This window comes from Hypomesus nipponensis, chromosome 5 (assembly GCF_054491055.1).
Source record: "Hypomesus nipponensis isolate SF chromosome 5, ASM5449105v1, whole genome shotgun sequence".
Classification (NCBI taxonomy): Eukaryota; Metazoa; Chordata; class Actinopteri; order Osmeriformes; family Osmeridae; genus Hypomesus; species Hypomesus nipponensis.
The window spans coordinates 1855001-1870000 of record NC_140365.1 but is presented as its reverse complement, the minus strand read 5'-3'; the positions used below and the strand labels follow the sequence as shown (position 1 = coordinate 1870000).

General features: G+C 51.6%; 1 protein-coding gene across 1 annotated transcript in view; it reads right to left on the bottom strand.

The window, feature by feature from the left end:
* Nucleotides 1–15000, bottom strand: part of LOC146287703 (glutamate receptor 4) — a gene marked incomplete at its 5' end in the record, with an annotated part of 55553 nt that overhangs the window by 13326 nt on the left and 27227 nt on the right. The window contains 7 exons of the mRNA XM_084698691.1: nt 2027–2400; nt 4325–4531; nt 8149–8259; nt 9444–9548; nt 9795–9962; nt 12762–12920; nt 13667–13720. Of these exons, the coding sequence (XP_084554817.1) occupies nt 2027–2400; nt 4325–4531; nt 8149–8259; nt 9444–9548; nt 9795–9962; nt 12762–12920; nt 13667–13720 (1178 nt within the window). The remainder of the gene's footprint in view (nt 1–2026; nt 2401–4324; nt 4532–8148; nt 8260–9443; nt 9549–9794; nt 9963–12761; nt 12921–13666; nt 13721–15000) is intronic.

Here is a 15000-nt window from a genome sequence, read left to right as displayed (position 1 = left end):
GTCTCTCTCCACCCCTTCTCCCTCTGTCTCGCTCACTCTCTCCCCCTCCTCATGTCCTCTCTCCCCTCCTCCTTCTCCTCTCTCTTTTAGGGCATACTAAACCAATCAGCAGTGACCAAACAGAACCTGCCAAGCGCACCTGCTCAGCAGACCAAACTAATCACCTGCTGCACACCTGGAGCAGACCAGACCAGACGCACCAAGATTCATTTGCAAATCTATATTTAGGGGGTTTTCGGTTAACTTACCAAAACTGTAATGTGACTGTGCATGTTATTCAAAAATATGTGAATTATTCATAATGATGTTAATTTAGGATTTCTCAGTCTCTCTGGAGCTAAGAACATTGTGTCTTTAGTTACGTTTAACTGGAATTTGTAGTCAATTAGAGATCTCCCATGTCACCCTTCGCTCAAACCTCCGTACCTCAGTTTCCATGGAGACCCAGCATCACCACTGGAGAAGAGCACACAAGGATATTAATCACTGAATTAATTATTATGGGGTGCCTGGAGGGGGAGGAGAAGCACCATTAGCCCCTGCTGAGGTGCAAAGAACCATTCCTAACCTCTCCTGCCTCTACACTCCTGCCTCTACACTCCTGCCTCTACACTCCTCGCCTCCCACTTCTGCCTCTCCTCCTGGAAACCACGGTGATGCTCTGCCCTCTGTGTGTAGGGCTCCACCACCTTCTAAGAGTCAAATCAGGACCTTCAAACACACACAAACACACACACACACTCTCCCAACGCTCTCTCATCACAAAAGACATACGCCCACACACACACACACACACACACACACTCTCATCCCTGTCCTCTGGTTCTCAATTCTGGATCTGGAGTCATGGTGAGGTGGATGGATCTGCAGGTGTGGTGAACTGGATGGATGGGGTGTGAACCGTCCATGGCAGCTATGTGACAGTGGTCCTTAATGAGGCTCCTAAATCAAAATCATAGACCCGCTATAGCCCCCCTGGTGAGGGGGCGCTATAGGGAGGGGCGCCGCGGGCTCTATCATTTCGATGGCGTTCTAAAGTACCTTGGCGTCCTCCATCTTGTGTCTCTGGTGTCGTCTTGTGCCTCAAACACAGGGGTGAGGTTCTGCTACTCTGCAGAGGGGCTAACCATCTCAGACCATCTCAGACCTGGAGAAGCTGCAGAACCCAGGACAACGCTAAGGACAGCTGCAGCTGCTAACACACGCTGGACCAAGCCACACTCCAACTGTACAGATCAGCCAGCTGATGACCACAGAGGACAGGAGCACGAGCTCCGTCCTGGGGATGGTTGGAGCAGAACTGTACCCCCCCCCCCTCCCCCACGGATAGCGCTGGAAGATGAACACACGGACCAACACTGAATGTGGAAGTGGCCTACGGTCTCCATCAAGCGACACACAGCGATGTTGTCCACTGATATAACACACACACACACAAAGGTACTTCACGAATGCTTGCATGAAAAACATGCCCACACGAACACACACACGTGTGCAAGAAAAGCATGAAGAACAGTATGATTGAGTACAGGCGATACTCTAGCTCTAAGCAGTATGCTAAACACTGTAGCTCTAAGCAGTATAAAGTGTAGACTCTAGCATCAAACAGTATAAACTATACACTGAAACAGTAAGCAATATAATACTCTATAATAAAGAATACTATATATATCTGCTTAGACAGCCAGGAGATGATTACACAAACTGTAAAACACCCAAACTCTATAACATCTAAAGTCTATAACATCTAAAGTCTATAACATCTAAACTCTATAACATCTCAACTATACAACATCTAAACTTAACAACATCCAAGGTCTATAACATCTAAAGTCTGTAACATCTAAACTCTATAACATCTCAACTATATAACATCTAAAATCTACAACATCCAAAGTCTATAACATCTAAAGTCTATAACATCTAAACTCTAAAACACCCATGTATGTATCTATGTATGTATCTGAGTGTGTGTGTGTGTATCTGAGGGAGATATTTCATATCCCACAGTGCTAATAGTGCGTACCGGGGGGAGATGTCACAGCCCTGCTGCATGAAGGCCCCCAGAGAGAACCACAGGGAGTTGAAGATGCCAAACTCGTTGGGGGGCTGGTCGCTGGGCGGACCGTCGGTTCCCTCCTCGGGTTCCTCGGTGTGCCACTCGTACGGGCTGAAGCGGCTGACCAGGAAGAGCACCACGCTCACGCCGATGTAGGCGAACACGATGCACATCCAGATCTCGTAGGCCAGCGGGTCCAGGAAGGAGAAGACTCCGGGTTTGGATTTCTGGGGCTTCTTGATCATGATGGAGATGCCCAGACTCATGAAGGGTTTGGAGAAGTCTATCACCTCCTCCCGGACCAGGGTTATTGTCAAAGGGGCCACAGCGATTTCCGCTTTCTGAGGAAGTCGAGAGAGAGATACAAAGAGAGAGAGAAAGAGAGAGATACAGAGAGAGAGAGAGAGAGAGAGAGAGAGAGAGAGAGAGAGAGAGAGAGAGAGAGAGATTAGTTCTGAGAATGGATTGTCAACTACTACTAAAGTGGCCTCCTATCTAAATCACAGAATCCTATCTCTAAACTCCAGGATGATATCTCTAAACCACAGAATCCTAAACTACATGATGACAGTCACCCAACAGTCCCTCACTAAAACCCATCCTAACACCGTTCCCTCCCTCACTCTCCAGCTCTCTGTTATGACACCTTCCCTGGGTTCTGATTTGAGCACATCTCAACGCCATCACATTGGAGAGAGAATGGAGAGCGCTGGCTTCCCTAATCCTGGAGGCTTAATACTGAGGCCAGGAATGGTATAGAGGGAGGGAGGAGATCACCTCGTCTGGGAAATATGCTTACAGCACAAGAAAGAAGCTGCGGGGTCGGAGGGAGAAGAGGCAGTAATCCCCAAACTGGATTATTGTTAGTGATTTAGCAACACTTCCGACCTTGCCAGGGAGCTGGGGGGATTAAACCCAGAAAGAAATTAAAGTTCTATTACAACAAGCTGACGCGATTGAGAGAAGGACAAAATAGAGGGGAAGAAACAGTTACTGCAGTAAAATGACAGGTTGAATATGGTGACAAGGTGACAGGGTGAGTGTTGGGTATGGTGACAGGGTGACAGGGTGAGTGTTGAGTATGGTGACAGGGTGACAAGGTGACAGGGTGAGTGTTGGGTATGGTGACAAGGTGACAGGGTGAGTGTTGAGTATGGTGACAGGGTGAGTGTTGAGTATGGTGACAAGGTGACAGGGTGAGTGTTGAGTATGGTGACAGGGTGACAGGGTGAGTGTTGAGTATGGTGACAGGGTGACAAGGTGAGTGTTGGGTATGGTGACAGAGTGACAGGGTGAGTGTTGGGTATGGTGACAGGGTGAGTGTTGGGTATGGTGACAGGGTGAGTGTTGGGTGTGGTGACAGAGTGAGTGTTGGGTATGGTGACAGGGTGAGTGTTGGGTATGGTGACAGAGTGACAAGGTGAGTGTTGGGTATGGTGACAGGGTGAGTGTTGGGTATGGTGACAGAGTGACAGGGTGAGTGTTGGGTATGGTGACACAGTGAGTGTTGGGTATTTAGGTAGACAGGACCTCCAGTGTGGGGCTGCTAGGGGTTGTCAGGGGAACCTGGGCAAGTCTGAGACACGGGAACTGTTGACAGCTACACACTCAGCTCACTGCTCTCCTCAGAACTGCCTGAGCTGCTACCACACACATACACACACACACACACACACACACACACACACACACACACAGGTCTACACCTGTACCTCTATCTCCTCTATCTCAGCACCAGCTCATTACTGAAAGCACTCAACTCCTCCACTTAAGTTGTCACTTAAGTCGCTCATTATGCTCTTACTGCATCACACCTCTCCCTGCCTGCACACACACACACACACACACCTCTCCCTGCCTGCACACACACACACGCACACCTCTCCCTGCCGGAGCAAATGTGGCCGATGTGTATCAGTGAAAACTCACTCCTCTAGCTAGCTTTAGCTTTAGTAGCTTCTCTCTCTCTCTCTCTCTGTCCCCCATGCTGTTCAAGGTCTCTCTCTCCCTCTCTCTCTCTCTCTCTCCCCCATGCTGTTCAAGGTCTCTCTCTCTCCCTCTCTCTTTCTCTCTCTCTCTCTCTCTCTCTGTTCCCCATGCTGTTCCAGGTCTCCTCTCTCTCTCTCTCTCTCTCTCTCTCTCTCTCTCTCTCTCTCTCTCTGTCCCCAATGCTGTTCCAGGTCTCTCTCTCCCTCTCTCTCTCTCCCCCATGCTGTTCAAGGTCTCTCTCTCTCTCTCTCTCCCATGCTGTTCAAGGTCTCTCACCCCGTACACCAGCTCCCCCACCATGCCGTTCCAGATCTTGGTCTCGGGGTCTCGGGCTCCGTACTTCCCGTCTGGAACGATGGCGATCTTGTACTTGATGCCGATGTGCTTGGCGATCTCAGAGGCCAGGTCCACGCAGTAGCCTTCGTACTGGTCGTTCCCCTCGTACAGCTCCCAGTTCTTCTTCAGCATCACGTAGGGGCCCTCCTGCAGAGAGCACACGAGAGGGTTCAGCTGGCTAACACACACACCCAACACACACACCCTAACACAGCACACACACACACCCTGAAACAGCACACACACCCTGAAACAGCACACACACACACCCTGAAACAGCACACACCCTGACGCTCAACACACACACCCTGAAACAGCACACACACCCTGACACTCAACACACACACCCTGACACAGCACACACACACACCCTGACACAGCACACACACACACACCCTGACACAGCAAACACACACCCTGACACAGCACACACACACATCCCCAACATCCACACATGTGACACTCACACCATGACACCAATTGGACTTGAATCAAATGAAGGTGAACCTGTTTGAATCAGCTGCTCTGGTCTTGTCATGGATTCATCTCATCTTTTCCCTGACTCTATTTAACATGATCAAACTTTTAATGAGAAACTTCTACATCGGCCTGTCCTGCCTCTAACGGCAGGAAATCAATCATCTGATCTGCTGTGGTTGAAAACGAATCTAAGCAAATCTTAATGAGAATCTGCCTCATCTGTCAGGCTGGGTGGGGGGGGGGGGGCCTGATAGGCTGGGTGAGGGGGGGGCGGGACCTGATAGGCTGGGTGAGGGGCAGGGCGGGGCCTGATAGGCTGGGTGAGGGGCGGGGCCTGATAGGCTGGGTGAGGGGGGGGGGCGGGGCCTGATAGGCTGGGTGAGGGGCAGGGCGGGGCCTGATAGGCTGGGTGAGGGGGAGGGCGGGGCCTGATAGGCTGGGTGGGGGGGCGGGGCCTGACAGACTGGTGAGATGGATCGGTTTACTGGTCATCTTCATCTGGAGGCTGTGTGTGTGGGCCCAGATTTGTTTTTGAATTTACCTCTTTAAAATTGAAATATCAATGTATTTCCTAGTCAAAACACACTATTTCTTTCTCATTTAGAATAAAATAGTCTGCTAAATGAACTCTAAAACGTTGTGTAATGTGAGGCATGCAGTCATAGCAGCAGAGGCAGAGCTTGTGAGCATAGTTATCGTTGCGCTGGCAGCAGGGATAAAACAACCAGCTTTTATTTTTGGCACGAGAAGACAAGCATCTGATGTTCCACCATCTCGCCGTCCCAACCGATCATCGCAGACAGACGGGTCAATAATCTCACACACCCCTACTCTCAGTGGGTAATAATCTCACATACCTCTGCACACACACACACACGCAACCCTACTATTAGTGGGTAATAATCTCACATACCTCTGCACACACACACACACGCAACCCTACTATTAGTGGGTAATAATCTCACATACCTCTGCTCTTGGCAGGTAATGAGAGCAATCAGAATGCCATGGCCGGACACACACACATTCGCCAGAGAGGAGGTGAAGGTTAGTCTTGTTACACAAACACGCACTGCTGTGTGTGTGTGTGTGTGTGTGTGTACATATCACCTTAAGTGTGTGTCACAGTGTGTTTGTTTGTAGACTGGACAGGTACAGTGTAATAGTTATCAGTAGGCATTGTGATAACTTTCATAATAATGACTATAAAGGGCCAGAAACTGTTCATCAATGTTCTATCCACCAATCATAGTGCTCGCTCTCTCTCTCTCTCTCTCTCTCTCTCACACACACACACACACACACACACACACACACACACACACACACACACACACACACACACACACACACACACACACACACACCTCTCCCTGTCCCTGTCCCAGGCATCAGCAACCACTTACAGTTCAAATCAAACCTTTATTTTTTCCTCTCCAGCATGACAGTCAGAAAGCACATTTCAAGCACAAGCACATTTCAAGCATGAGTACAAAAAAAAAGTCATTTGAAAGCATCCAATGTGCTTCCTCAGCGAAGCCGCTCTGGGCCGCACAGATGCTGTAGGAGCAGGGATTTGATTAATGTGAACAATCAGCGAGCCGTATCTCAGTCCCCCACGGAGGATATTTACTGTAGCTCGCTCTGAAGCCTGCTCAACCTGCACGCATGCACAGCAGAAAGCCAGACCTGTATATAAAGACATGCAATTGCAAACCAGAAGTAAAAAAAAAAAAAAAAAAAAAAAAAAAAACAGTGCCAAGGACGTAAAGAAGGCCTATATATTCATCATGTCGACGCTATATTTGTGGATTAGGCCTACTGTATGAGGTGTTTTGAATAGTATGGTATTTATAACTTGGGTGGCATTAAACAAAGGTGTTATCTATGTCACAGCGAGCCGAAAGAGAGAGGATTACTCGTTCCTACGGTGTGTAAGTTGAAGCTTGTCAACAGAAAGAATTGAGTATTTCCATCAGAACAGGTGCCACCTGCTTGGGTTTTCTCTCGCCTTGCTTCGGCCACGTGGCGAAGCCTGCGACGATGAAAGACACTACAACTCGGTGAGGCGAATAATGGGAGGATCTAAACTAAACGAAGAAAAACACATCCATTCACGGACAACAAACAGCTAGCTCCCAGCACAGGCATGCAGAGTCGGTGTGTAGCCTAGCTCCTCCCCTCATCTTCCTTCGCGTTTTGATGTAGCCTACATACAATTTCAAACTCTGGAGATGCATATTTCCCTCATAAGGGCCATGGGAATAAAAAAATATTTTTTTAATGAGCCAGCATTATAGGCCTACTGCAATAGCATTATACTCTATGTGGACAAGGGAAATCTTCAATACATTTTTACAAAAAACACCATATGGACACAAGCTAGGCTTCAGCATTGATGACGACGCCATTGGAGTTAGCATAGATGAGAACGCTAGCGTAGTTAGCATGGATGAGGACAGCATGGACATACACGAGGAAACAGCCAAGACAAACACAATTACAATCACACTGGGCTGTAAAGCATGATGTGCATGTGCATAAAGGAAAACTGGTCTGTATTCTGTTTATGTTGATGTGCTACTAAGCTGCCTGGCGCTACTCATTCAGAGGAGCAGGGGGAGAATGAAACCAACAGTTTTGGAGCAAATCTTTTTTGCAGAACACCTCATCACCTTAGACACCAGATGAAACCCTGTTCATGTAGGGGTGTAGAGGTGATGTTAAAATCAAAATAACACACAACTACACAATACTTGGAAGAAACGTTCCAAACATTCAGCCAACAAGTGCGAAGAATCCATTCAGCCTTAAAAGGTTCATCGAGAATTCAGTTTTCTTGATAAGAAAGTGAATGTTTTTTGTTTTATTTCCAGACAGGATCCATATGTGTCTGGCTTTCCTCCAGGGGGTTTAGTGCAGGCTGCGAGTGGCCGCAGCCCAGGTTCCTCCAGCTTCATGCTGGCTCAGTTCCTTCAGTCAGCCATCAAGGCTCATCTCACGCTCAGTTTCTTAAAATGCGGTTCGGCACCAGCGGCTGAAAAGAGGAGGATTGTACTGAGCTGAGACTCTCCAGTCCCTTGTCCTCCTCCCCCCCTTCCTCTCCATCCCTCTGTGTGTGTGTGTGTGTGTGTGTTGGTGTATGTGTGTATGTTTGTCTTGGTTCTTGTGTGTTTGTGCAGAGCTAGTAGCTTCGGTGTGTGTCTGTGTGTGTGTGTGTGTGCAGAGCTAGTAGTGTGTCTTGGTGTGTGTGTGCGTATGTGTGCAGAGCTAGCAGATCCTACCATGATGGTTGTGACGACCACGGTCCTGTTCTCCATGCCAGAGGAGTCGTTAGGATGCAGAGCTGGGTCCTGGATCAGAACCAGCTTGTCAGCATCGTTCCAGTATCCCATCTGAGGATCAGAGGAGAAGTGAGAGGCCTGCTGTGTGTGTGTGTGTGTGTGTGTGTGTTTGTGCGTGCGTATGTACGCATTTATCAAAAGTGACTGCATGTCAAAATGCATGGCGTGCCGTGTCAGTCTGTGTACAGCCACGGTGTCAGGTGCATTGTGGGTGACAGGAAGTGTGTAGGGAGGTGTGCAGCTTTGTCCTAGCAGGTCCTGGTGTTGAGGATGACGGAGCAGCAGGGGGGCGATGGGGGGCCTGTCCTGGGATGACCCCAGCATGCTCCAGTAAGCCAGGCTGGCCCAAGCAGCCCGCTGATTGATGAAGGCCAACCCACCTCTCCTCTCCCCCTCTGTTCCTCCCCCCTCTCCTTCTCACCACTCCCACCTCTCCTCTCCCCCGTCTCCTTTCTTTATCACCCAGCCCTCTGCTTTTTCTTCCCCTACTTCTCTCTATCTCTCTCTCACACACACACAACCTCCCTTTCTCTCTCTCACACACACACACACACACACACACACACACGCACACGCACACACACACACAACCTCCCTTTCTCTATCTCACACACAAACACACACACAAACACACACGTATTTCACTTCCTCTAAGGAACATACACACACATTTTCCTCTCTCCTTTTCATACTCTGCTACCCTCCTTTAGGCTAGCTGAGTGTATGGATAAGGCTAAGCTAGGCTAGCAGAGAGAGTGGATGAGGAAAGGCGAGTGTGAATGCGGCAAGGCTAACACTAGGCTAGGCTAACTGAGTGTGGATGAGGCTAGACTGTTACACTAGGCTAGGCTAGCTGAGTGTGGATGAGGCTAGACTGTTACACTAGGCTAACTGAGTGTGGATGAGGCTAGACTGTTACACTAGGCTAACTGAGTGTGGATGAGGCTAGACTGTTACGCTAGGCTAACTGAGTGTGGATGAAGCTAGGCTGTTACGCTAGGCTAGCTGAGTGTGGATGAGGCTAGACTGTTACGCTAGGCTAACTGAGTGTGGATGAGGCTAGACTGTTACGCTAGGCTAGCTGAGTGTGGATGAGGCTAGGCTGTTACGCTAGGCTAACTGAGTGTGGATGAGGCTAGGCTGTTACGCTAGGCTAACTGAGTGTGGATGAGGCTATGCTGTTATGCTAGGCTAGGCTAGCTGAGTGTGGATGAGGCGAAAAAAAATGGTCTTACCCGTCTGGGCCCATTGTTCTTCAGCTCAAACACGTCCATGGTGTAGTTGACCCTACGTCCGTAGTGGTCAAACTGGACATTACCTGTGAGGCCCTGAAGACGCACCTAGGGGAGAGAAACACAGGGTGTTAAGGATTCGCCTCCACCAGACTCGGATAAAACCGTTACTTCTCCCCGATTACATTTAAATATCGACAGTTGGGATGTGAACCTCTGATACCATCTGTATGGGATTCGTTCACACTACCAGAAATGAATTCAGAGGTCTGAGGGGTGACATTTCAATCCCCTTCCCTCTCCTGCCCCCTCCTCCCTCCCTCCCCCCTCCACCCTCCCCCCGCCCACACACACCTGTTTGAGGGTGCGTTCCATGTCGATGCCCTGGTTCCAGGGGGCGGCAGGGTTGGCCAGGCAGTCTCCCGCGTTGCCCCGTCTGGAGATGTCAACCTTCTGCCTGCGCAGGTTCCGGAAGGCCTCTGCCATCACCATCACACCATCGTAGGTCAGAGCGGAGGTGTACTGGAAACACGACAGATGGAAACTGGTTGGTCTCTCTCCAGCCCCTCTGCTGTCGCTGTCACTCTCTCTCTCTCTCTCTCTCTGCCCCTCTACAGTCTCTCTTTCTCTATTCCTCTCCATCTGTCTCTCCGCCCCTCTACTCCCTCTCTCTTTTCCTCTCCATCTCTTTCTCTATCCCTCTGTCTCTCTCTCTCTCTCTTACTCCATCTGTCTCCATTTTTGCCCCTCTCCCTCTCTCTCTCCCTCTCTCTCTCTCTCCCCCTTCTCTCTCTCTCTCTCTCTCTCTCTCTCGTTCCTCTCCATCTCTCTCTCTCTCTCTCTCTCTCTCTCTCTCTCTCTCTCTCTCTCTCTCTCTCTCTCTCTCTCTCTCTCCATCTCTCTCTCCATCTCTCTCTCTTCATCTCTCTCTCTCCCCCCTTCTCTCTCTCTCTCTCTCTCTCTCTCTCTGTTCCTCCCATCTCATTACACAGTCTCACCCATCTTTCCTCTCTCCTTCCTCTCGCAACCTCCTTCGGTTTCTCTCCTTCTCTGTCATTTTCCTCAGACACACCCTGAACCCTGAATCATTCTCTCTCCCTCTCCTTCTCCATGCAGTAATGACTGTGTATGAGTAAATAATGTCTGTCTGTATCTGACAGACACTGACCGACAGCCAAGACAAAACAAAGGCTGGCGGACAAGTAGTCCAGCATCTGTCTGGAGCAGCAAACCCCACTCACAGAGTCCCAAAACAGACAGGTAACAAATATTGTCATCAATTTCAATAGCAGATACATAACCCTGTAATAACCCTGCGCTCCATTTTCTTCCGCATCACTGTCTTATCTTCTGTCTTTGTTTTCAGCAGTTCCCACCACCGTTGTGTGTAGGGAACGTATTCAAATGAATGAGGTCTGAAAACTAGATTGCTGTTCAGGGAACAAAATAACGGTAGGATAGATGGAGGAGAGTGAGGAGGGAGGGAGGAAAAGGAGAGAGGAAGAATGCTGAGTCCACCACAGCAGACAAGGCCTGGTATTAACTAATCATGGAAGCAGGAGTCGATTACCTTGGCCTAGGCCTGGGTGAATCCTCCCATTATCCTGCTCGGCCTGGCTGGTCCTGCCTGCCAGCGGGGGGCCAGAGTGGACCATCACACACCCCAATGAGAGGCCGGCTAACTGGAGGTGTAACTGGCCAACAACGTCCCCTGATGCTGCTCCCCCAGGGGTGCAGGGGGGCAGGGGGGCAGGGGTGCAGGGGTGCAGGGGGGCAGGGGTGCAGGGGGGCAGGGGGGCAGGGGGGCAGGGGGGCAGGGGGGCAGGGGTGCAGGGGGGCAGGGGGGCAGGGGGGCAGGGGTGCAGGGGTGCAGGGGGGCAGGGGTGCAGGGGGGCAGGGGGGCAGGGGTGCAGGGGGGCAGGGGAAGGGGCAGGGGAAGGGGCAGGGTCAGGGGAAGGCAGCCAGACTAAGGTTGGTACAAAGGCTCAGCTTGGGGTGAAAACAGAGAGAGGAGATAGAGACTCTACTCACAGGCTGGCACAATGGCGGTTCAAATTCATTAAGATATTGTGATAGCTAGGCTAAGCTGCTAAACTGAGCTACTCTACCCTAATAGCTAAGCTACTGTACCCTGATAGCTAGGTTAAGCTACTCTACCCTGAGAGCTAGGCCACTCTGATCCCAGGCAGGTTAAGAGCAGCCCAGTGCAGCCAAGTGCAGCCAGCCATCTAACGCACCAATCCCTCTGGCCATACGCCAGCCAAAGGGGAGCTTACAGTTAACTGACAGCTTGCTTACCCGGGAACTAGCACCATGAGAGATAAGAGGTGGAAGGATTGAGCATGAGGAGACCAGGAGGACAAAGGCCCTGCCAAGATGTCAGTGCAGGTGGTGTGGGAGATCTAGTGTCGCTGAGGGACGGAGCTAGCTAGTGTGGGTGGGCCTAGAGTACCCTGGAGATTAAAACGGGATGAGAGGGGTTAGTAGGGAGGAGGGGGAGGAGGAGGAGGGGGAGGAGGAGGAGGAGGAGGAGGGGGAGGAGGGGGAGGAGGAGGAGGAGGAGGAGGGGGAGGAGGGGGAGGAGGAGGAGGAGGGGGAGGAGGGGGAGGAGGGGGAGGAGGGGAGGTCAGGAGGGGGAGGAGGGGAGGAGGGGGAGGAGGGGGAGGTCAGGAGGGGGAGGAGGGGGAGGAGGGGGAGGAGGAGGAGGAGGGGGAGGGGGGGAGGAGGGGGAGGAGGGGAGGTCAGGAGGGGGAGGAGGGGAGGAGGGGGAGGAGGGGGAGGAGGGGGAGGTCAGGAGGGGGAGGAGGGGGAGGAGGGGAGGAGGGGGAGGAGGGGGAGGAGGGGGAGGTCAGGAGGGGGAGGAGGGGGAGGAGGGGAGGTCAGGAGGGGGAGGAGGGGGAGGAGGGGAGGAGGGGGAAGAGGGGGAGGAGGGGAGGTCAGGAGGGGGAGGAGGGGGAGGAGGGGAGGTCAGGAGGGGGAGGAGGGGGAGGAGGAGGAGGAGGGGGAAGAGGGGGAGGAGGGGAGGTCAGGAGGGGGAGGAGGGGGAGGAGGGGGAGGAGGGGGAGGAGGGGGAGGAGGGGAGGTCAGGAGGGGGAGGAGGGGGAGGAGGAGGAGGAGGGGGAGGAGGGGGAGGAGGGGAGGAGGGGGAGGAGGGGGAGGAAGGGGAGGTCATGAGGGGAGAGATGGAGGGAGCGGAGGTGTGGAAGGAGGGGGAGGAGTGTCATGGGAGGGCTGTTGGAGGTGGGGATCTCAGGAATGTGTGTGGGGGTGGGGGTGAGGAGGGTGGAGAGATGAGGGCAGGAGGTCAGGGGTGAAGTGTACCTTGGGAGGGCTGTCCGAGCCTGGGTACTCTCTCTGGTCCAGCTTGTTCCAGCGCTCCATCAGCTTGATGACCATGGGGTTGCCAAAGTCCACCAGCTGGAAACCTGTGACGTTGGCTCCACCATGCATGAAGCGCTCCAGGTTCATGTCCTTGAACCCCTGGGGAGAAGTCAGAGACGGGGGGGAGAGTCGGGGGTGGAGAGAGAGAGAGACAGAGACAGAGAGAGAGAGAGAGAGAGGGGGGGGGGGGGTTGTGTCAGTAATCTGCCCCTCCGTTGCTCTGCCAGCCTGGCTTGCTCTGGACATCATTAATACTCTCAGTATGATTTACATTTATTACATTACATTTATGCATTTAACAGACGCTTTTATCCAAAGCAACTTCCAAAAGAGAGCTTTACAAAAGTGCATAGGTCACTGATCATAACAACGCGATAACAACAATGATGAAGAAGAAACTACTGAGAAAGGAAGAGGACAGAGGGACAGAAGGGAGGGATGGAGGGACAGAGAGAGAGAGATCAAGGGAGGGATGGAGGGAGAAAGATAGAGGGAGGTAGAGATCAAGGGAGGGAGAGAGAAAGATAGAGGGAGGTAGAGATCAAGGGAGGGAGAGAGAAAGATAGAGGGAGGTAGAGAACAAGGGAGGGACGGAGAGAGAAAGATAGAGGGAGGTAGAGATCAAGGGAGGGAGAGAGAAAGATAGAGGGAGGTAGAGATCAAGGGAGGGAGAGAGAAAGATAGAGGGAGGTAGAGATCAAGGGAGGGAGAGAGAAAGATAGAGGGAGGTAGAGATCAAGGGAGGGACGGAGAGAGAAAGATAGAGGGAGGGAGAGAGATGGAGGGAGAGGAAAAGAACAGAGAGGTATAAAGATGAAGAGATGAGAGAGGAGGAAGGTGCTTACCAGGTTAGCCATGATGTAATGGTATCCTTTCACATGCTTCCCCACACTGACCACCTGGAGGAAAGTCAACCACAGCTGATTAGCATGCAGAATCATGTGTGTCTGTGTGTGAGTGTGTGTGTGAGTGTGTGTGTGTGTGTGTGTGTGAGTGAGTGGCAGGCCTGCGAGCAGAGCCTGGCACAGTGTGACCACTCTCTGTAATCAGATGCATCACTCCAGCGTGCGTGTCCAAGCAGATGAAAGGCATCCACATCAGTACCACAATACCCGTTAAACACTCTTGATACACACACACAAACCTTCACACACACACACACACACAAACCTTCACAAACACACACACACACACACAAACCTTCACACACACACACACACACACACACAAACCTTCACACACACACACACACACACACACACAAACCTTCACACACACACACACACACACACACACATTAAAATGTCATTTCAGTAACAAGAATAGACAGAGCTCATCTGACATTGTTAGTCTATAATAAGTTATACTGTGTGTGTGCGTGCATGCGTGCGTACAAACACACACACATAGTGAGTCGTTAGCAGTGTGACAGATGTCAGAGCAGAGATTTCCTGAATAATTGAACTATGGGATGGAGCCACTGGTTGCCGTGGGAATGGGGAGATGAGTTCACCATGAAACAGAAGAGGAGGAGGAAGGGGGGGGAGAGGTGGAGGGGAGGAAGGAGAGGTGGAGGAAGAGGGAGGGAGGGAGTGTAACTCTGACTGTGTTGATGCCAGCTAATACTATAGAGACAGAGAGACTAGTAAAACAACAGTTACTGCTGGAGCTGTGTGGACTGGGGGTGAACAGTTACTGCTGGAGCTGTGTGGACTGGGGGTGATCAGTTACTGCTGGAGCTGTGTGGACTGGGGGTGAACAGTTACTGCTGGAGCTGTGTGGACTGGGGGTGAACAGTTACTGCTGGAGCTGTGTGGACTGGGGGTGAACAGTTACTGCTGGAGCTGTGTGGACTGGGGGTGAACAGTTACTGCTGGAGCTGTGTGGACTGGGGGTGATCAGTTACTGCTGGAGCTGTGTGGACTGGGGGTGAACAGTTACTGCTGGAGCTGTGTGGACTGGGGGTGAACAGTTACTGCTGGAGCTGTGTGGACTGGGGGTGAACAGTTACTGCTGGAGCTGTGTGGACTGGGGGTGAACAGTTACTGCTGGAGCTGTGTGGACTGGGGGTGAACAGTTACTGCTGGAGCTGTGTGGACTGGGGGTGAACAGTTACTGCTGGAGCTGTGTGGACTGGGGGTGAACAGTTACTGCTGGAGCTGTGTGGACTGGGGGTGAA